Source organism: Phasianus colchicus, chromosome 25 (genome assembly GCF_987193195.1).
Source record: "Phasianus colchicus chromosome 25, bPhaCol1.hap1.1, whole genome shotgun sequence".
Classification (NCBI taxonomy): Eukaryota; Metazoa; Chordata; class Aves; order Galliformes; family Phasianidae; genus Phasianus; species Phasianus colchicus.
This window is the reverse complement of record NC_143460.1, coordinates 5,769,526-5,792,104: the sequence shown is the minus strand read 5'-3', so window position 1 is coordinate 5,792,104 and position 22,579 is coordinate 5,769,526. Positions and strand designations below refer to the sequence as shown.

At 51.8% G+C, this 22,579-nt stretch overlaps 1 protein-coding gene across 1 annotated transcript in view; it reads left to right on the top strand.

The window, feature by feature from the left end:
• Positions 1–22,579, top strand: part of LGR6 (leucine rich repeat containing G protein-coupled receptor 6) — an 84,794-nt gene that overhangs the window by 4,669 nt on the left and 57,546 nt on the right. Inside the window, exon 2 of the mRNA XM_090124653.1 lies at positions 20,379–20,450. Within this exon, the coding sequence (XP_089980779.1) occupies positions 20,379–20,450 (72 nt within the window). The remainder of the gene's footprint in view (positions 1–20,378; positions 20,451–22,579) is intronic.

Below are 22,579 nucleotides of genomic sequence, written 5' to 3'. Positions count from 1 at the left end.
CTGCATCCCACTGCCTCACAGCAGCACCCCCGCCCCATAGCAGCACCCCCACAATGTCCCATGGCTGCACTGATTTCCCAGGGACATCAGATAGCGGCCAGGAAAGGGGAGGAAGGAATTCACGAAGGCTCTTTTGGCTTCAGAGCTCTCCTGCCTCTCCCCAGCTCCTGCCAGGACACCTTCGAAACACCTCTGAGACGTGTTGGGCACTGTGACTGGGCTGGAGGGGAAATCCACGCTCCCTTTGAAGTCTGGATACTTGAGGAGTCTTGGAATTATAGGGCTGTAATGTACAGGAATGTGTGGGGCTGTAATTGTAACTTAGATCCTTGGATGAAAGGTGCTACATACATGCAGAAGGTATTATTATTATCGCTGTTATTATTGCTATTATTATTACTACTATTATTATTATAGGGCTGTGATATGTGGATTGGAGATGAAAGTAGCACCAAAAGATCCTGAAAGATGGGAAGTGTCTTAAGGAAGTTTCAGGCTGGGATTTGGTTTGTCTGCATGGGGGAGTGGGGCAGGTTGGCTCTGTGCACCGACAGCAGTGGGGCTGTCATGGAAGGAGGGCTGCATGCAGACCCCCTCCCCAAAGCTCAGTTGCTCTGCAGGAGGAGCTGTTCCAGAGAAACTGCTGTGGGAAAAATAATTGAATTAATAAAAAAAAGACATTGGACATTTTCACCATTCCTCTGATCGCTGCCATCCCCAAATAAGGCTGTGGGTACAAAGTGGTGCATACAAACTGGTGGCTCTCAGGAGGGCTTGGGGACGGGCCATAGGGGAGGGAGCTGGAGCAAAGCCCCAGTGGTGCTGAGCAGCAGAGCTGGGTGCTCTCTGGTCCCTCCACAGCATCCAGCAGCAGAGCCAGGACCATACCTAGCCTTGGTGTTACAGCTGTGCCTGATGGAGGTGGATGGATGGATGGATCTAACGACCTATTCTAGTGCCATGCTGCACTCCAAGCAGACTTCACCTGCACAGCAAATGCTGATCACTGGGATTTGGGTACAGCCATGCAGCGCTGCCAAGCAAAACTTGCCACCAGATAGCAGTAAGCAGTTTGTTGGCAGCCCAACCACAATGGCTTCCTGAGAATGTTTGTATTCTGGTTTTGTTACTCCATGTGCCTTGTAAAATCTGATGCACAGGAACAGGGCATGGTCCCAAACCAGAGCAGCCTTGGATCATAGAGAGCCATTGCAGTTTGAGCACCGTGCAGCTCCCACTGCCCAGCAGGAGGGCTCAGCTCCCAGCCCTGCCCCGCTGCCTCCAGCAGCACCTCTGTGCTCTGAATTCCACGGGCAGTGCCCAGCACTTTCCCTCAGAAACGGCCGTTTCCTGCAGACGTATCCCGTATGGGCTCTCAGATGTTGTCATCTTGGGGTATTGCGGGCTTTCAGTTGTTGCTCACGCTGCTGCAACTTGTCTGGACAGGACAGGTGAAGTGCATGAGCAGAGGGAGTGCCACTGAGTCACCTGCAGGGCATCTGGTTTCCAGATGTGCCCCACACACTTCAGTGCCTTTCTCCCAGGAGATGGGGCCACAGGTGTTGGGGTCACTGGGTCTGCATCTGAAAGGGGCGGGAGCAGAGCTGGAGCACGAGCAGCAGGCAAAGGTTTCCACGTTCTGCAGCCGTGGGAGCTGGGAGCAAACGTGGCTGCTGGGGATCCCTTCTTCTTCACGCAGCGTCAGGGGCAGCGCTCTGCCTGGGTCTGTGGGAGGAGGATGGAACGGCTCTTTGCTCCCCCAGCAGGGAGGGCAGTGGGGCAGCGCTGGGAGCTGAGTGCAGGCAGCTCGGAGCTCGCAGGCTGGGGTCCGGCGTATGGCAGCCAGAGATGGGAGGTTTGCACAAGCTCTGCCTATGATTTCCCATAGGGGAAATCTGGGAGAGCATCAGGGAACACTGGGCTTGCCCAAAGATGTTGGCCATAGCCAGGCTAAACCCCCCACTGTGTAAAAACTCCTTGTAATTAATGAACCTTCTTCCCATTAAGTGTCACAATGGAACAATTCATTATTACTGATGTGTGCAGACTGTGCATTCCTTTGGCTCTGCTGCCTCCTGCAAAAATGTGGAGACAGATCTGTTTAGAGATGAGTCTGTCTCATCTGCTCTGTCTCTGGTAATTTGCTCATTCCAGGTACTGTTCTCCGACTCTTTGACTTGTATCTGCTTCTTAACCCTCCACATCTCAGCTTCCAGCTGATGCAGACAAGCAGTTTTGTGCTGGAGAACATCAGTCAAAAAAATACAAATAGAGGGGGGAGGATTTGAAACACTGCTGTAGTGTGGCAGCACTGCTCAGAGCACAGCCACCACCAGCAGAGATGTCACAGCTTCCAAACCTCCATGAAATACAGACACTCAAACTCGTTTCTGCTGTCAGAAGTTTCTGCTTTTACTCCAAAATTCTCAGCACCAACATTGTCTGCGAGTTTCTTTACCTGGAGGCACCGTGTGTGGGGCAGAGGAAAGTCACTCATTACAGCCAATGGAGGTGGCCCAAAGCAGACAGCCTGCACCCAACGTTCTCAGGACGTTCTGCACCTACCCTGCACGGTGCTGGGACCTGACTCCTGCCTTGCAGCCTGCTGAGGGAGGTGCAAGCCCTGGAAATCACAGATATGGTGGGCCAGCCCAACACAGAGGCTGGAGATCTATCAGCCATGCTGGCCAGGGCGCTTTGGCAGCTGCTGGGTAGGGCGGATCTGCTCCAGCACTTTGTGCTCCTGTCTCATTCCCCATCTCATCCAGAATTCTCTCGGAGACGCTGAGTCAGCGCTGTGATCTCAGTGGGCACTAATAGTGTCAGGGCTACCTGTGTGTGCTCGTGGTCCATCCATGTGCAGGAGTTCCCGGCCCCCACAGGGGAGGTGATGGCCGAGGCTTTGCCAGCAGTGACTTCCTCATTTCCAACCAACTCAAGTGCTTCTAGTCCATTGCTCTTGGTGGACAAGGAAAGGTGGATAAGGAAAAAACACTGCAATAACCCATTTGACACACTCAGAGCATGTGCTACATCCCTACTGTTGTGGCTTAGTGGGGTTTAAGCTTCTCCACTAAAGCAACCACTGAAAACAGAACGAAATGGAAGCAGAGTGTTTTTCCAGAAAGAAACAGGATCTCTGCCACAGGAAAGGAGATCAGTGCTCCTGAGGAGCTGTTTGCTGCTGACAGCAGGAAGCTTTGGGGATGGCAATATGAGCATCTCATTATTTACCATCTAGCCATAGCACTGTTGCAGATGGGCTCCCCAGGATTGGGATGCGCCTTACAGAAGCCATGCCTATTAGAATGAGAGAAAGAGAGAAGGCTACAGGCAGCTCTAATTAGCCCAAAGGTGCTGGCATGGAAAGGGAGCCGTGTGGCATCCCTGCAGTTCTGGGGCTGCCTCTGGCAATGTGGGAGATTGGGATAAGAGGATCTTTAAGGTCCTTTCCAACCCCAGCCATTCTATGAGTCTATGCTTCTATCTGCCTTCATGTGTCCTAGGCTTCTTTTTGGCATTGGCTGGAATGAGGGAGGAGGAGCAGAAGGTCTCCAGGAGTTCTCCAGCGAGGATTACTCCCAAAGCAATGAAGTGCTGTCTGAATCTCCTCAGAATCCACTGATTTGGGGATTTCATGCTCCAGAGGATCCTGAATAGACCAGAAGTTGGGGAGTGGTTTTTCAAAAGTCTCTTCATGGGGATTCATGAAAGAGTGAAAGAGCTCAAAGCAGCAGAGGTGTAATTTATTTGGTCGATCTGAGCAGAAATTGTGAAAGCCCCCTCACCCTCCCCAAAAACCACAATGCTTCAGTTTTTCAGAGTGAAGTTTGTAGGTGTTTTGTCTAGACTGCCTCTCCTTTGATGGAGCTGGAGACTCCTGACAATGAAAATCTGGCTGGGCTTTAAAGACTTCCTTTGATTTTTCCAGATGGGACTGTAATCCCAGTGCTCAGCCTGGCCCAGTCTGCTGCTTTGTAATTTAATGGAACAGAGAGGGAAAGCATTGATAGACCTCGACTCGTCGGCCCAGAGAGCTGTACAGATAAGTGAATGGAATAATGCTATGGAAATTTTGGAAGCAGGGTAATCCTTACCCAGCCATCCGAATACTACAAGCCTGACCATCACCTCAGAGCTTGTTTCCTTTATTTACCCACTGCCTTAAAGCCGATCAGCGACAAGGAATAGCCCTTCTGTTACCAGCAGATACGACGTGTTTTCCCAAAGACGGACCTCAGTCAGGAATCACAGCAGGCAGAAGCCACAAGAGATGGAGGCATTTCCAAAGGGCCGGGGTGTGATTTGCCTCCATCTAAGAAGCCCCAGCGTAGGTAGGGTGAGTCACACAGCAGGAGGATCAGCCCCTCTTCGTGGAACTATAAAGGGAACCCAAGTCTGGCTCAGATGTAGACTTGTGCATTGTAGGCATCCAAATGGTGCTGAGCTTCAAACGTCCCCTCTTCAGTAATTCCAGGAAAGGGGAGATCATTTGGTGAAGTCTTTAATTAATTGGTGATAAAAGTTAATGAAGCTAATAAAACGCTGAAACCTACTAACTGTCTTTGGCGTGGCCAAGTCTGTGATTTCTGAGTTCATTTCCATTGCCTGTGGGGAGGTGAAGCCCAGGGATTCGGTGGAAGAGCTGTCAGGATTTCACCTCTCTCATCTGGCACATTGTGACGGCTCTGATTCGCTGCGGCTGCGGGTTGGTTCACATCCCACGAGAAAAGCAGTGCTGTTGTCCTGGATTACTGTGATAAAAGGGATCTAACGAATCTCTACAAAAACCCAGAAATCCCTCTTTTATTTTTGCAAGCCAACTGCAGCAGCTGGGCCAAAAGTCACACGGAGTGTCTGCCTCTGGTCCAATGTTCCCTTTCTTTGCATCGTCTGGGGACGCTGTCCCCAAATTACAAGACTTCTGAGGGACAGCTTTGTAAATACGTGAGCTGCCATCTCATTTCCAAGATCAAGGGCAACGGGTGCATTTCCTGCAGCTGCCTTAGCTGGAACCGGTGGGTCCTCTGGGATTAAAAAGGAGGATCAGAGGTCTGGAGTGCCTTCTGCACCAAAATACGTGGTCTCTGAGGTTCAAGCTCCAGAGCCTGGAAAAGAGGCAGCAAATGAGAGAGAAGCAGATCTATGAAATGGGAGAATTGGCCCTTAGCACTGCTCCTGAGTCCTTTCTCTCCTGGGTGAGTCGGGCAGGTCCTGCCTTACTGCCCCGGCCGGTTCCAAGCGCCTTTGACTTGGAGCTTAGGGAAATGTTCCTTTTGCCACCCCTTCCCCTGCTGTCTTCTTTCTGCTGGAGTTCGTAGGGTGGTTCCCATGATGGAAAACACTTTCGTGGAGCATTTGGCTTCACTGGGGGCTTTAAGCCCATGGTGGGTGCAGCGTGCTCTCACCAGGGGGAACTGCTGGTGAAACGGCTGCAAAACCAATGGCCCCACCAACGCCTCCCCCCTTCCCTTACCTTGCCAAAACAACAACAACTTCACATGAGCTTTATCCCACGCTTCCTGCTTCCTCCCATTCAGTCCATCCCGGGCCAGAGACCCTCTGACGGATGTCTGTGCCGCACGGTTTCCACGCAATGCCACATCTGGGGTCGTGGTGCTCAGAAACAGAGCAGCTGTGATGTGGGGCACTGCTGGTTCCGCTGTGCTGTGAGATGCAGGCTGCCCCGAGGGGCCTGCAGGGAAGCTGGCCCCAAAGCATGCGGTTCTGCCATCACATTCTCAGACAGTGCTCTGAGCGCTGCGGGCTGACGCCTGCCCATGGGAGAGGGAGAGAGGAGTTTCTCTTTCAGGGCTTTGTTAATGGAAAAATGCATTTTTCTCCCCAAATTGAACACTTCCTTCAGAACATCGCGCTCTGTGCCAGGACGTCTCAAATTTCCACTGGAAAAGCTGAGCTGTGACGCGTTGAATGGCGTCTTCCAACCCTCAACCAAAGCTCCTGGCTGAGACAGAACCCTGCTGGACTCGCAGCGACCGAACCCTGCAGCAGGAGGCACCTGCAGCTCAGACAGCCCTGCAAACGGGGCTCCTCGTGGGACCCAGAGTGACTGCGATGCGACAAGGATGCTAACACTGGAAGCGTGTTTTCTGTGCAGAAAACAAATGCTGTATCTCAAGCTTTGCTTTTGTTCTGAAAAACACATCATGAGAATTTTGTAGAGCCCCAATGGCCTCTCACTGGTTCCCTGTAATCTCCTTAATGGCCTTTTAAGTGGAGATGGACAAATTGGAAAACCAGAAAAAAATAATCCCAGGAGGAATTATTGCAGCTGTCCTCACAAGCTGAAAATGGGGGACTTTGTTCTGGGTTGAAGACAATGTTTTGTCTGAATGGATTTGAAGCAATTCAGTATGTTTGAGAGCGTCAGCCTGGATGAGGGATGATGCTGTCCAAAGGATATTGTGAAAACAGAACGATGTTCTGAGTTTTGCAGCCTTTGCCTCTACAGATCACTAGGAAAAATGGGTGCCAATTTGCTGAGTTTTGCTTTGCTGTCCCATCAGTGTATTTTGCAAAGCAAAACCTTTCCCCACCAGAAGCCCATTGGGTTGTTCTGTTTTGTGCTGGAGGATTGTCCCAGCACAGCAGGAGGCAGTGACTGCCCAGCACTGTGAATGGCACTGAGCTTATTTCCCTGTGGTGGGACGGAGGACAGCACTTACTGCAGATTTTCTGTTCCTTAAGATTCATCTTTATGGCTCTTTGCACGGAGGCAGCAGTGCCAGGGGGACCTTTCAATTTGCTCCTCCTTAGGCTGCTCTTGAATTTGTGACCCAACAGCAATAGCAGCTGCCTCTGGTGGCTGGTTGTACTGGGAGGTGCTGGGCTGAGGGCAGCGGCGTTTCTGCAGGGCCCCATGTGGGTGAGAAGGGACAGAGCTCTGCGGTGAATGCTGGAAGCTCAACAGAAAAAGTGGGAAAAGCCGTGACATTTTTGTCTAGTGAGTACAAAGCAGAAAAACAAAATCCTGCTTTTGCAGCGGGGAGATGTGGGCTGCGAGCTCTCCAGAAGATGCTCCTCTCCAACCATGGCAGCCAGCTGCACGGAGCAGGGCTGGTGGGAGGGGGGGGATGGGATCTGAGGGGGAGATGCTGAGGTGTGACACCCTCAGCAGTGTGAGAGCAGGAGGTGTGGGCTCGTGGCAGGAGGTGCTGTGGGCAGGAGCTGCGGGGCGGTGCGGGACGAAGTGCAGAGGACGAGCTGCGCCATGCTGCTGGAGCATCCTCCTGTGTGCAGAGCTGTGCTCGCTGCTTTCTTCTCCCTGCTGTCAGGAGATTTACAGCTTGTGGTAGGGAAGACAGCAAAATTAATAGTGCAGACTCCTTTGAAGACTCAGACTGAACGGAAGGATGGTCTGGCATGGATGGGAGCTGCGCTGCTGCAGCCAAGCCCTCAGCCTTCCTGCAGGCCCAGCCCGGACAGCAGCTGAAACCCTGCAGAACCAAGGGCTCCTGCTTTTGGAGAAAAGGCACTTTCTGCTGAAACCACTGCTCTGACAGCCCTGGCCAAGGGCCAGAAAACCTGCAGTCAGAGTTCAGAAGCTTTTCTGCTGACGTGTGTTGGAGGTGATTGGGAGCAATGTGCCCCTACCTTTTGCTGGGTTCAGCAGCAAGGTCTCCGCAAACCCAATCCTGCTTGTTTCCAAAGGGTCTCAAGAGCCCAGTGAAGGGAAGGACCAGCAGATCATCCCACAGATAGACAGCAGCATGCTTGGAATGAGGAGGATCACAACGCTTCTAAGTGACAGCAGTTCCTCCCACCCCAGTTGCCTTTGCAGGACTTGTAGGCAGATACATCACAGCAGATGCAGGCACAATGCCCATGCAGCAGGGCATGGTCACTGGGCTCCTTGTGCAGCAGCTCTGAGTCCCTTCTGACTGTTGCTGTGCTGGTAGGGAAGGCAGTGGAGCTTCCTCTTGCGGCTCTTCATTTAGCAGAGGAAATGCACAGAGAGCAAATCCAGAGCACCACCACCAAGGACAGGACTGCATGCATTGATGTTGGTCCTTAGGAGCATTCTGGCATTGAGAAATGTCACAGTATGGCAGAAGGAGAGCAGGATGGTGAGGAGGGAAGAGGGAGATGCATCAGGTATCAAGACTGGCTGAGAGAGCTCTCTTTAATTTTGGGGCACCGTGGCAGCAGCCCTGGGTGTTGACTTCATAGAATCATAGAATCACTTGAGTTGGGAGGGACCATCAAAGGCCATGAGATCCCCCTCCTTGCAACGAACAGAGACAGCCACAGCTCCTTTGGGTGCTCAGAGCCCCTCCCCCGACCTTGGCTGCCTCCAGCACTTCCTAAGTCCATCCTCAGCAGGCACTAAGAAGTGCCAGTGGTTGTCCCCACAAAGACATCAGTGTCCCAGGTCACTGCTGGAAAGACCAACTGGTGTTGCTGCCAGGGCACAGGTGGCAGTGCACGGGTGGCTGGTGGCAGTGCCAGACTTCTTAGAGCTTTTAGCAAAACAGTTCTTGGACTCACACATGAAGTGAAGCTCTCATTTGAAAAAGGGATTTCCTGAGCTCAAAATTCAGAAAGCAAACAAAAGAAACCCAATATTCTTCATTGTTAACCCTTTTGCCCAAGCAAGTAGGCAATATCCAGAGCCATGACGGGCTGGTTTTGTTAAGATGAAAAGCAAATTATAGGAGTTGGGTGTATTCTTGATGTAATCTCATTTATTTACCAAGAACACACGCTGGGGCCTGTTCCCCTGAGCACTGGCAGAACAAACAGCCACCAACTTGGCTCAGAAATCCCACACCTGCTCCTTGGTGCCCAGGAAGCCCAGCTCTGTCACCCAGCAGCAACCAAGACCAAGGGCCATCACCTGCAGCCCGACTCCGGGACTCAATATCACAAATCTCGTACCCACGTGGCTTTTGATCAGAGCTTCCTCTGAAGGAGTGAGTAGCAATAATCAGGGTGATGTTTTTCAAATCTGTTTGCTGAGGTTGGTCAGAATTTTGGAGATGGGTCGGATCTGTTCAGAACATAGAGCCATTGCTGGAAGGGAACTGAAGAGGTTGCCTTGAGAATCTGACGTCTCTTTTAAGATAAATCAGTATTTGAATAATTCTGCAAGCAAGACACTTGAAGGCCAGAAATGAGCATCTCTGGTGTGCAAAGGAAGGCGAGAAGGAAGACAACGCACCTCCCATGACCCATGCAGCGCTTTGTGCCCTTCCCATGAGCACCACCTCGGCTCATCCATGACGGCACGTGGGACATGCTCATTTCGACAGCACAGGTATCTCCTGTAAGCAGGGACCAGAGCAGGCACAAGACTTCAGCTCTCCAACAGAGGCAAAGTTTCAAAAGCTGAAGGCATTCCCACTGAGCCCATGTCACCATGCTGTCCTCAGGGCACAGCGCTGGTTTCCATGCGAGAAGCTCAGAGGTCTACATGTTCGGATTGCCTAATTCTGTGGCCAAATCCCCATCTCCAGCCCAGGCTTCTCTTCACATTTCAAGCACTGAGAAGTGAAGAGCAATGCCAGATGAGGACACAGGAACCCAACTCTGTGCTGCTCTCTGCTGGGGCACTGGCAAACGAAGAGGTTGTGGTCACACTCTCAGCTTCACACACCCCATCCATCAAGGGAAGCTTGACCCAGCCCAGCTGACCACCAGAGCGGGGTGGGGACCACTCAGAGTTCACGCAGGACCATCGGCCTTTGGTTTGTGGCAGCTCAAGATAGTGAGGGAGTGAAAAACATCTGCACAGCACCTGTGGAATCTGCTAACACGACTGAGGTCTCCATCAGTCCATCAGCCATCATTCCCCACAATAGTCTGGGTTAGCACATCACTCTGTGGCCTTGATTCCCTTCCCAGTGTTCCACGTGCTGGTGGCCCATGGGATTCATGCCATGCTCTAAGGCACAGCACAGAAAAGGGCTTTGTCTTTCTCTGTGCCTCAGTCTGGTGGGGCAATGGAAGACTAATGCTCCAAAGCCGAGTCCAAAACTTGGGGGCAAATGACACAACCACCGATTTTCTCCAGAAATGTTTTGCATGTTTGAACTGCACAAGCTGATAAAAAAGATCAGGCTAGAGTTGAATGGGAGCACCAAATCAGCTTGGGCTCTTGGGGAAGGCTCCGTGTCTTCTGCCATGAGGAAATGCCACCTCCCACCTTACGGACAGGGAAAGGACCCGGAGCACTGCAGGCCGTGGCCCTGAAGATGGTTTGTGCAGGATCAGGCTGCCAGCAACCATCCCAGTCATGGGAAGGTGCCTGCCCATACCTCAAGGAGCACAGCCACATCCCGGGTGGGGAGGTATGCAAAACCCAAAGTGTTCCCTGGATCACCCACACAAACACCTCAACCTCTGTGTCGAAGGTCAGCTCATCTCAAACCGGGCAGAGCAGTCTGAATCACAAGAGTCAGTGGGCACAGCATCCCCACCTCTGAGAACCTCCATGCTGAGAGCCCCAGCCCTCCCCAGCCGAGCAACACCTGCACGAGGCAGGCAGGGCTGGGTGCCTCCTGAAGCCAGACGCCCATCGCTGGAGCTGCTTCTCGGGGATCTCCTCCCCACCCAGCTCTCCTTGGCCCTTTCCCGGCTTTATTCTTCCCTCTTTTAGTGCATCCTGCGTTTCCCAAGCCCACCGATTGTTTCCCTTTTGTGCTGGGGCAGACAGCCGGGCTCCCTAGACAATAGACAGGCTTCACCGGTGACTGGGAAAGAGAGGTGGAAGATTTACAGCCATGAGGTAATGGGCTGGAGGAATTCAAACTTTCTGTGCTTTAGGAACTGCCTCCCCTGTCCGCTTTGTCAGCAAAGTGGAGACAGGGAGGGTCCCGAGCTGCGCTCAGAGAGCTGGGCCAGACCCGGATCCTTGGGCTGGGACTGTTTTCTGCATTGGGTGCAGCCCGCCCCGCCTGCTTTGACACTTCTTTTGCCAGGTTTCTCAACCTTGCCGAGCTGGTGACCCCCCTCCCCTTTATTCAGAGCACAAAAACGTCCCAGCCCTTTTCCATTCACCCCAACTGTAGGAATCAAAACGTCTCCCGATGCCTCCGACGCTGCATCAGAACGCGGGCAGGAGCACCGCGCACCAGGTAACACAAAGCGAGTGGGAGCACGGCGAGGCCAGCAGGAAGCTGTTGGTGCAAAAGGTTGAGCTCTTGTGGGCGCGTGGGGGCGAGAAGCATCCACTTACAGCCAGAAGAAACACTTCTGCAACTTGCAGCTGCCCGCACGGTTCCAGCAGTCCCTCCTTGATGTGGGTGCAGCAGGCACAGAGCGGGAAATGCGGCCTTTTGTCTCCGAGGGCCATTTTTGGGGGGACCCATAACATAATTTCAGGCTGCCAGGTTGTTTAATACCTTTAAAACTGCTCCAGGCAGGTGCTACATCTGCAGTGAGCGATCGCTGTGAGCTGTGTTTGTGTCTGTACGACTCCATCACGTCCCCTGCTCCAGGCTGCTGAGTTCTGCAGCCTTCAGACACTGCAAGTGTGCTGGTTAGAAAACTGAGAAGTCAAGTTTACCCATTTTGGGGTCCCCCTGACACTGCATTGCCAACAGGCTGTCAGCTGGACACCACCTGGCAGGCTGCATGCAGCACACTGTTCCACGGACAGCACTTCTCCCCCAGCCCAGAGCTGGAAAGGGGAGGTCGGGATGAAGGATGCTCTGGGGCCACAACCGTTGTGTCCCATACAGAGCTAGCCCAGTTCCTTTGTGTTTGTGAAGGTATTGTGAGCATTTTCCAGCCAGCCTGGGGGCTCCATGCTGGGCACTGTTATCCCTCCAGCTTGGGCAGCAGTGTGCCTCACCTCCAGCCTGCTTTCTGCACACCGGGTCTGCAGGGTTGGCTGTCCTGCTCATAGATAACATCTGAAAATGAGCGTTCATGGACCGGCCTGGGAGCTTCTCCAGCTCCATCCCAGCTGCCCGCAGGGGAGCTGCAGGAGCAGAGCTGGAGGTGCCCACATGGGCTCAGCACAAAGCTGGGCGATCACAAAGGTTGAGTGGTTTCCTCTTCCTTAACCCAGCTCAGCAATCAGAGCACCTTCAGGTGATCTGGATGCTGCTGTGAGCCGGGCAGTGGCGAGCTTTGTGAGGTCCAGTGTTGGTAATGGCCACATGTTGCTCCCACAAGGGCAGAGCTTGGCAAGGCCATAGCATCTGCATCATCCCTTGCCAAGGCTTGTCAAGACTTGATGTGGCTGTGCAGAACTCCCGTGGCCTAAGCAGCCTGGGAAGTCTATGAGATCAGAGCTGTTGTGGGTGGTTTCCCCATTTCTGGGGCTGCCCAGGCTGGGCAGCAGCTCCTGCACTTTGCCAGTGGCCCATAAGAACGAGAACAAATCGAGGTTTCTTCTTCTTCAAAAGCTCTGCTGGGTGGCAGGGAAGGCAGCAGGCAGAGCTCCTGTCCCAGGGCTGTGCCATGGATTCTGTCATCTCTTTGGATAAAGGTGGGTGCTGTCCTGTAACACCCTACCTCTGCATGTCACATCACTTGGATGCTTTCCTGCCCTGTTATCAGCAGGAACATTGGTGTTGCTCAGTTTTTGAGAAGCCCCAGGAACAGATTTTAAATAATAAGCACAACGTAAAATATCATTATCTATGCTTCTAAACGATCTCATATTTTTTTTTTCCCTACTTTTCCTGCCTTTTTCCCCAAGCATGAGGTCAGCCAGAGCAAGTCCCACCCCAGCGTCCATCTCGATTGCTTGAGAGGTGATATTTCCCTTCTCACTCTGCCCAAATCCAACCTCCTACGCGAAACTGAGAAGGAACATTTGCAGGACCAAATATTTATGATTTCCTTTACTCAAAATCTCACGAGGAATGGAGAACACTCCATGGTGGGGCTGGGCACCAGCAGGGTCAGATCCTCCGTCGGGCTGTGATGCTTCCCTCCATCAGCCCACGTTCTCAGGCACACCATGTTAGAGAGAATGGCTGTTCCTGACCAAGGCCAGCACTGTGCCTGCAGCAGCCCTCACTCCATCCACCTCCCTGGAAAGGAGCAGGGCAGAGCTGCGAGCTGTTTCCAGCGGCAGCAGTTAACAGTTGGCCGGGGCTTAAAGCAGGATGGTTTAAATTATTTTTGGGACAGGTTGAATACAATAGAAAACCCAACATCCATAAAAGCACCTGCCAAGCCTAACTCTAAATATAAATCATCTGCAGTGCCAGACCATCCGAAGCTAGTCCTGCTCCACTCGAGTTACTGCTCTCTGGTGCTGCACTGCACGCATCAGCCTTGTCACCGCGCGTTCTGCCTCCTGCCACTTCAGCAGGGCACAACTCCTCGAGGATGGGCGAGCTGACAAAACCTGGTCAGTCTCACTTCTCAGCAGGTGTCACTTCATGACATTTCCTAATTTCTGAGGCCACCACTCTCCAGAAGTGCTATTTGGGGATGGCGATACATTGGCTGGAAGTTTGACTCTGATGCAGTGACCTGGGAATGCTTTCTGGGGGCAGTGCCGACTGCCAGCACTGACGCAGGTGGCCATTGGGCTGAGCCTGGCCTTTCATCTGCTAATGGGGGGAACAACCTCCACGTGTTTCATTTCTACTGTGGGCAGCTCTCTTCTGGGGGTAGGACAGGCAATGAGGCAATTAGCAGCATCTTTAGCATTGCCATGCACGGGCAAATGAGCTCTAACGACATAACAAGGCATGTGAACCTTTGATACAATGCAGAAGGTTATAAATAACCTTCAACAACTCCTCCCTATTTGTCTCTTGAGTGTTCCCTGTGTGGGGGGAGGATCAGACTCTATTGATTTGTGTGCTGTATCTGATGAGAACCACCTGAGAGGTCTCCCATCAGCTCAGAGTCAAACCCAGCTGCCTCTCTTTGCTAGACCAAAAGATCTGCAAAGACCTTTTGGGTTGGGTGCTGTTCCCTGAGCAGTGGCTGCCTGAGAGACCCATGGAGATTCCTGGTGTGATGGCTGGAAGTCCAGGTGAGTGTGAGGACACCTCAGGTCATCTGCAGCTGTGGGTTGGTATAGGCAAGGCCTGGGGGGCTGCTGTTCAGTGCTGACTCTAAGCTGATATCTGGGCTGGTTTCCTAGCTGATTCCAGCTCACCTGCTGTTGCCATAGACCAGGGTGACCTCACAGAGTGGCTCTGTATGAGCAGGGCAGTGATGCTGCAGGAGTTCTGCCTGGCACTACAGCAGAGCCAGATGGGAGCATTCAGAGCAGCCCACCTTCTTGTGTCTGCCGGCCAGCATTGCAACACAGCTGGCACCACAGCGGTGTCAGAGACACCACAACTGAGCTTCCGCCCATTTCAGGCATGGGAACACATCCTTGGCTCTTTGGGTTGTTTATGACGCTGAATTGTCTTTGCTGGTTGGCCATGCTGGCTGGGAACGTGTAGGAAGTGCCATTTAAACAGGCTTCTGTAGCACAAAGCGTTTCCAAACCAAACGTGGCAATGGCCAAAGTGCCAGCATTCTTGGGGACCGTTTCCCAATGAGTGCTGCCTCCCGGGGCCTCTCCTGCCAGCTCCCAGGCTGACACAGCTGCAGGTCAGAGGCCATAGACAGGCTGTGCTCATCAGCACTGCGCATCTGCAGGCTGAGGCTGGTGGATCTCAGCATACGTGTGCTGCACAGAATCCCCACTGCACAGACATCCCTGCTGTTTCCTGCAGGTGCTTGCATATATCTGCGCGTGCACTGTGTGCTTGTAGCCCAACTGAGCGCTCGGAGGCTGGAAAGGGTAATGGGAGTCTAAAAGATGCAAGAAGCACTTGGAGCAAAACGAGGTGTGAGGGGTTTTTTGGGAGTGCCGAGTCTGAAAAAGAGTTTGGGTTCAGTGAACCACTGCAGCCACTGTGGTAGATGTGATGGGGGGAATTCAGGGTCGGCTGCGACGTGGTGAGAGGACACAGGTGCAGGGCTGCGTGCAGCCAAGGCACAGATGTGGCTCCTCTGCAGCCTTTTGCCAGCAGAAATAAATCCCACCTGAGACCTTCACCCCCCTGGGGATGCTTTGTCTGCATGGAGCTGTCTGACTCTATGGGAGAAGCACTCCCTCTGCACGAGGTCAGGGATCTGGGCAGAAAGCTCTCAGCCTGCAGCTGGCACTTTAACAGCTCATTTTCCTCTGACCTGAGCTCTTTCTTCACCTCTTGGGTAACAGAAATCTGTGATCTCTGGAGCTGTCAGTCTGCTCCAAGGAACAGGAGGCATGAAGACACTGGCTTCACACCAACACTTGTCCTCTTATTTCTTGCCAGTGGGGCTCCTGTGCTTTTCCAGGAAGTTTAGAGAGCCACTCCAGAAGTGCCAAATCAGGCAGAATCCTCCATTCCCAATTAATTGGGTTCCTGATGGTGAGAGAACGGCGTGTGCAGCTGCAGTGCTGTCATCAGTGTTTGGAAAGCTGAGGGGTGACGAGCAAGGAGAGGAAGTTGGTGTAAATGCAGACCTGTTCCCTCTGCCAGCCCTTGCATGTGGTCACCCCTGGTATCAGAGTCCCTCCTTGTGAGCAGCAGCAGCAGTGCTGGTGGTGTATGGGGAAACAAAATCTTTCATTACCTCCAGCAAAAGCTGTTCTCCATCAAAGCCCGTTTTCAGGCAGTGTGCAGCTGTGGTTGAAATCTTTTTTGAATGAAAACATATTGTAAAAGTGAAAGGTTGTGTTTCAGTTTGGGTTTTGTTTTGCTTCTGATTTTTTTTTTTCCACGTTCAACCTTAGGTTAATGCATGCAGATAATGTATGTAATTAAATACTGTGTTCTCATGGCTTGGCATTTAGTGAATGAAATGTTTTGACGTCGGCTTAAAGCATTCCAACCCGAGTTTCTGAGGCTTCCAACTGAAAATATACATCAGAATCTTTCTCCTGTAAAATCTCCCTGCCTTCTGAATGAGTTTTTCCAATCTGTGTCAGACGAACCCCTCTGAGGTTCAGCGGTGCATCTCCTCCAGTGCTGTGGTTTGTGTGTACACCTTGTGTTTGGGTCTGGGGACGGCGTTCTGCCCTGCTGCTGTAACTTCTGAGGTGCAGCTCTCAGGGTGGGCCGGGTGCTCTTTGGGTGCTCCCCTGGTTTAGTCCCCAGCTCAGAGCTCTGTTGCTGATGGTGGCACGCTGTGTGTGACCATGATGTCTGCCAGGTCTGCTCTCTGATTTCTTGCCAGACGGAGAACTAACAGGAGTAACTGCGGGCTGCCAGGTCCTCTCAAAATGAAATAAAGCAGCATGTTTTTGTGTGTGTCTCTGGTCGTTTGCAGGCTATCAGTTTCCTCTCTGCCAGCCCTGGGCTCTGCCATCCCCTTTCTGTAGGTCTGGAAGTAAATGGAGCAGGGCTGCTGCCTGGGACTCCTGAGCAGAGCTGGGGGGAGCAGCTGGCAGTGGGGGAACACGTGCACAGGAGAGGAATGCCCCAGATGTGTGGGGTTTCGAACGGGCAGAGGTTAAGTGTGGGCATGCTAGTGTCCAGGAGGGCTTTATTTCATCCCTCCTGCCCAGGGCAGGGGTTGGATGAGGCGATCTTCAGGGATCCTTTCCAGCCCAAGCATTTTATGACTGTCAGCCTTCCCTTAGGCTCCCAGCTGTGCTCCCCCAGGACATGAGGGGCCTAATGCACTGGAATGCACTTGGTGCAGTCTGAAGAAGGATGTGTATGGCAGGGGTTGCACTGAGATGCAGGCAGGAGGCTGTCTGCAGGATGTGGATAGCAGCACTGAGCCCAAAGGATGTGCTCTGAAAAACACCTTAACCTACATGGCTGAAATAGGAGAAAAGCCTTCAGGAATCCATTTGGCAACATTCAAGTTTTGTCTTTGAGAAGCAGTCAGCATTCATTCACAGCCCTGGCTTGTCAGATGGCTTCAAAGGGTTATTTCTTATTGTCTGCTCGCAGAGACAGAGCTGTGCCACCTCCTCTGCTCAGCCCATTTCTGCTTCCATGCACGGAGGCCGCAGAACACCGAGCAGAGCTGGGGCAGCAATGGGATGAGTTGGGAGAGGATTGGTGAGGGCTGATGAGAGCCGTGGGCCATTGGTACACAGACTTCTGACAGCCGACCGGTGGGGATGGGCTGAATCTCACCCTGCCAAGCTGCTCCTGGTGGAACCTTTATTATTGAAACAGTGTGGAGATCTCAGGTAGGGCCTACATGGGGGGGTGATCTGAGATGTCTGATCTGTTTTCAAACTGTAGAGGTGGGAGTTGAAACGCATTCTGCTTTTGCCTATTGCAGCGATAGGGGATTGAAGCGGGGCTGCTGCCTCCAGATATGGTGCAGTGCAAACGAGCTCTTGCTGCTTTGATCTCTTTACCTGCCCTTTTTCTCCACCAAGACTACCTTTAGCATGGTTTGCAACCTGCAGGCTTTTGGGAAAAAAATTCAGCTGGCTCTATGGCTTTCAGTCCCATTCATTCTGCAGCCTCAGCTTTACCCAAAGCAGTGCAGGCATTTTGTGGTGGCCTCGGAGATCTCAAGATACAGAGGAGAGGAGATAACAAGAACCTTTATGAATCACTCTCGTACAATCTGAAGAATTTATAAAAACCATCATTTATTGCCTTGGGGCTTCTTTATTAAAGGTGGTTTATTTGTGCTTTTTTTTTTTCACTGGATGCTAAAGAGAGTGGCCAGAAGATTGGTGGAGATATTGCTCATCTGCAGGTGATTTCTGCAAGACAGGAGCGCTCCGTGCCGTGCAAGAGCAGGTCCAGTGCTAGATCTTTCAGGGATAAGCATGGGAATTTTGGTCTGGTTTGTACAGCTCCCACAGAAATCAGACTGCAGGACCAAAACTGGGAGGCTTTAATGTGTTTCTGTGTAATCAATTAATCAAGAGAATACCGGCTTGTTGGCTTCTCCCCACAGTAATCTTAAATGTTTCTGCTCAGATGCCTGGGTGTAAGGAAGCTCTGTGTGATGGTCAGGGAACTCGAGTGATCAGCACCAGCACTGAGGGGACCTGGGGTTGAGTTCGTGCTGGCAAACATCCCACCAAAATCCTGAGCTTCCTGAAAAATGGAAAGATATTGGTAGAGTGGATCGATCTTTAGGTCTCGAGGAGATGGTCGCTGTTTGGGGTTCTTATAGCTTCCAGAAGGCTCAATCCTGAGGACAGCAGTCACTGTGCTCTTTGGGGTCACTTTGCTCCCTTACAGAAGTGGATCAAAGTCTGTTTCCCTGACAGAAGTGCTGCTCAGTTTGGGCAGTGACCTCCTGGCATCCCACCTGCCCCAGTGATTATGCCACAGCTAAATTGCTTTGCTCTTTAAATCTCGTTATCGTATCGAACTGAAGCGCTGCAGTGCCCAAATCACAGCTCTTGTAGAGGCCATGGTGAGCAGTTGCTGGAGAACCGAAGCGTGCTGTGTGTCACGTCACTCTCTTTGGTAAAGGAGATCAGCTCATCAGTGAATGCTCAAAGGTTGCTCATGAAAGAAGGTGACATCAAAGCAAATAATTTAAGGAACCCCTGGAGGGCCAGAGGAGTTGTAAGGTCTGAGGCTGAATCACATGGGCTCAGTTTCCATGAACTGTGTCTCAGTTTTCCTGCAGGTACAAGTTAGAAATGCGTCTGATAAATGCTTAGGATGAGCTGGGGAAGGAGCGGGGGGCGGTTTTAAATCACACTAATTACAGCCATGATGGCTTTGGTTCAGCGCCATTGGGAAGCGCAGGTAACCTGAGCACCTCGTGGCCTTCAAAGACTTCGCCTTGTGGGTGGATGAAGGTGATGCAGAGCCACATCTTGGTTCTGGGAGCTCGTGTTACTTCTCTGACAGCGGCTCATACTGCTGCCACACGATGTGACTGGACTGCAGGTGTCCTGCTTTGATTCTGTACCTTGTGGAGAGGGCAAAGAGGAGGTGGTTGGGAAAAGAGGAGCAGGAGAGCTCTGGGCTGGGATGGTAGGGGCATGTCCCACTGCACCAGAGCTGCGTGGTCTCCTGGACCCAAAGGGAAGCAACCAGGCAGGCTGCTGAACCCAATGTTTGTTTGACTTCAGTAGACGCTGAAGACTTAAACGAGAGAGCTATTTTGGGGAGACAAAGTCATTGGAGGACCAGAGAAGCATCAGGAGAGCCTGCGATCCATGGATCCCAAAACCCTGTGTGGATGTGCCTGAAAAAGTAATCCTGAGAAGGGTTCGGATGCAATGGCTTCCTTTAAAATGAGCTGAATGCTGCTGACTGGAGAGTCATCCCCAAACACCTGAGCAGACGGACGGCCCTTTTCACCCAAACAGAAGCACTGCCATGCTTACATGTGCTGGGCTGTACGTAACGCAAGGAACGTTACTAAGAGGAGAAGCACGAGCTTGGGAAAACAAGCAACAAGTCAACAACATCCTGATATGAGCAATAAGTCAAACAGTCACTCCAGCAACGCTTCAGGCAGGAATGCTGTGCCTTCACACGAGGGTGGACGACCTGTGGAGAAAAATGTGTTGAGATCGAATCCTGCAGGAAATTGTGGATGAACAAACAGCATCCAAACCCCCACAGCAGCAGAGATTTACATATCTGTAACAAAATGACCCTAAATCTTCCCTGTGCCACGAAAATCTGTCTTCTTTCTGCCCTAAGAGGTGATGGGGGAGAGCCCCTTCTTGTTGGCCTGAACACAGATGGGAGCCCTGGGGAGGCAAGGCAAGGAGAGCAGAGGGATGGGTGAGGGTATTTCTCCTCTGACATCTGGATGACTGCTTGAGAAAGCAGCATGGTTTTCCTCCTCCTGAGGCTGTGTGGGTACTGACTGAGGTGCAGGTGAGAAGGAGTCAGGATAGGTGCTTTTATATGAGATTGGAGAAGTGCCGTCTGCAGGGAGCAAGCAGTGCTGCCCACATTGCCAGCAGAAAGCAGCTCGAGGAGCAGGCTGCAGAATTTCCAGGAGATACTGAATGTTTCAGGTCTGTGTTTTGTTTCATAGCCTTTCATTTTGTGTTTTTTTTTTTTTTTGTTGGTTTTGTTATTTTTGCATTGTTTCACGACGTGTCAAAACATCAGACTGATTCATTACAGTGTAAACACGATGCGCTTTGATGCAGGGAAAAAAGATGTTTTAATGGGTGCTAAGTAGCAACTGCCCTTGGGGATTTAAAAATAAAAATAGCAGCAGCACAAACTAATAATTTAACCCTTTTGTTACACCACAGGATCATCCAAATATAGGGCATGGAGTGGCATAGAGAACAATGTGAACAGAAATACACCTTGCTGCTCTCCCTCCCTTTGCGTGGTTACCAGCACTGAGCTTTACCTCTGAGACGGGCTGTGCGGGGTTTTCTCTCACTGAAGTGCTTTCTGTCTCAGTGGAGGAGCGGAGCCCAGCACACGGAGTTATGCTGTGCACACTGCAGTGGGACTCACCTGGCAATGTCTTCTTCCCCACAGGGACCTGAGCATGAACAACATCAGCCAGCTGCAGCCCAGCGCCTTCCGCCGCCTGCAATTCCTGGAGGAGCTGTGAGTACCCACACGGGGGTCCTGCGCTGGGGGCTGCGTGGTTCTGCCGGGACCCCCGGCTGAGATGGGGGCTGTGTGCTGGGCGGGGGTTAATCCTGCTGTGGGGTTGGGTCAGGATGCACCTCAGGCTACGCTGCGTGTGTCAAATGCCGGAGCTTAAGAACCGATCCGTCACGCAAAAACCAGCCCCAGAGCAGGGCCAGAAAACGGGGAGCTTCGTCCACCCGTCTGCACGCAGCTCCCCTCGCAGCCCTGCAGCCGAAGCCACGGAGCTCCTGGCACCCAGCGGCGAGGGCAGCCGTGAGGTGGAGCTGGGAGCCCCACGGCCCGCAGCAGAGCACGGCTGTCCTGCAGTGCGTGCGGAGCTGTGCTGAGGGCAGGCAGAGCTGTGCTGAGGGCAGGCAGAGCGGCCGCCCCGTCTGCAGGGATCCACACGTGGCTGTGTGTCAGCAAAGGAGTGGCCGCGCTTCTGAAAGTGTGAAATTAACCACCAGCATGAGCAACCACGGCGGCCCTTGGGGGCCCCAGCAGTCCGAGCCTTGGGGGGTGGGAGGCTGAGGCTGGCCTTGTATGGTTGTATTCCACTTGACCATGAGAAACACCTCCGGGTGCTGTTCTCATGCTTTTGCTCCTTTCTGTGCAATGCCTTCTGCTGAAAAATGCAGTTCCTTCAAAACATCATTATTACATAGCAAGAAATACTGATATTAATGTTGTATTTGAGGTACGTGGTGTAAACCTGTGGTGTATGTAACACTTAAAACAGTTTAGTGTCTAAATGGAGCACTTTAACTGTATGAATCCCCTCTCATAGCCAACAGTGGAGATGACAGATATTTCTGAAAAGGGCAGGTTTTGAAATGCTGGATCCCTTACCAGTAATGTCAGCGTGATGCTGAGGCATTCAGGTACCCCAGAGGGGCAATAAGCGACGCCATCCCACGCTCTGCTACCTGTGCTTGTGTTCCCGAAGCAGTGACCCCAAATCATCAGTGCTGTGTAACAAACAGCAGCTCTGCCGTGAGCAGGAGGTTTTCCCTGTGCTCATCTGTGCTGATCTGTGGCTGCACGTTTGCAGGTTGGCTTCTTTGAACAGTCAGTGTTGACCAAAGAGCCCAGAGGAGATACCAGCATCCACTGTTCCCATAACAGCCCTGATCTCACAATGATCAGATTGCGACAGAGACTTTTATCTTCAAATGGTCTTCAAACCCATCTTCTTCATCTCTCTGTCTCTTGCATTAATTATGCTTGTAGGGACTCCCAACCTCCCATTTCCAAGGTGGGCAGGACTCATTTTTTCCACCCTTCTGTAGCTCTGCTCTCGTGCTGCCCTCAGGAGATGCATTTTCCAAGGTCTTGCCTCCATCTTGCAGCCCTTTTTTCCCATTTTGTCAACGCCTGCACTGCAGTGTGGACACCCAAAGCCTCACAGATTCTCACACACAGACCACACTCTCTGTTGTATACAATTAATGGCTGCCTTGCTGCAAGCAATCATGTCCTGATTACAAGTCATGCACAAACAGAACAGTCTAAACCAGCAATGAATAAATATTCATAGACTCCAATAGAGCCAGCTTCCCACAGCCAAAAATAATCATGAATGACACAAATCAAGAGGGAAAAATTAAACAGGAAAATTTGAAAAATAATTGGAAGTTGTTAAAGAACATTTCACTGGGGTTTCCAAATGCCACAACTGCTCTTTGGGAAGGTAGAGGTGTTTTGAGTAGGAAAAAATCACCGCCATAAGGAGAAATGGAAACTGTGATGTTTTGTATCTGTACATATCCAAGTTCACACTTCAATCACGTGGTAAAAGGCTGCAGTCATGGTTATGGACAGCAAGCAATCGGTTTGAAATCAATGTAGTGAGGAAAGATTGTCATATAATAGGAAGAACTAAAAGTGACCCTTTCAACAACAGCACCTGGCCAGCAGCTGTGTGTGTGTATTATTCAGAGGGTTGTCATGGACCAGCACTGCAGCTTAGCTGGCATCTTCTGCTTTCACTTTCCTGTAATCCTCAGAGGCATCTCGAAGTCTCTTTGTCACTCCTGGCCTCGAACACATACGGAATCACATCGTCCTGGGAGGGATGGTGGAGCAGAATGAGAATTCCAGCC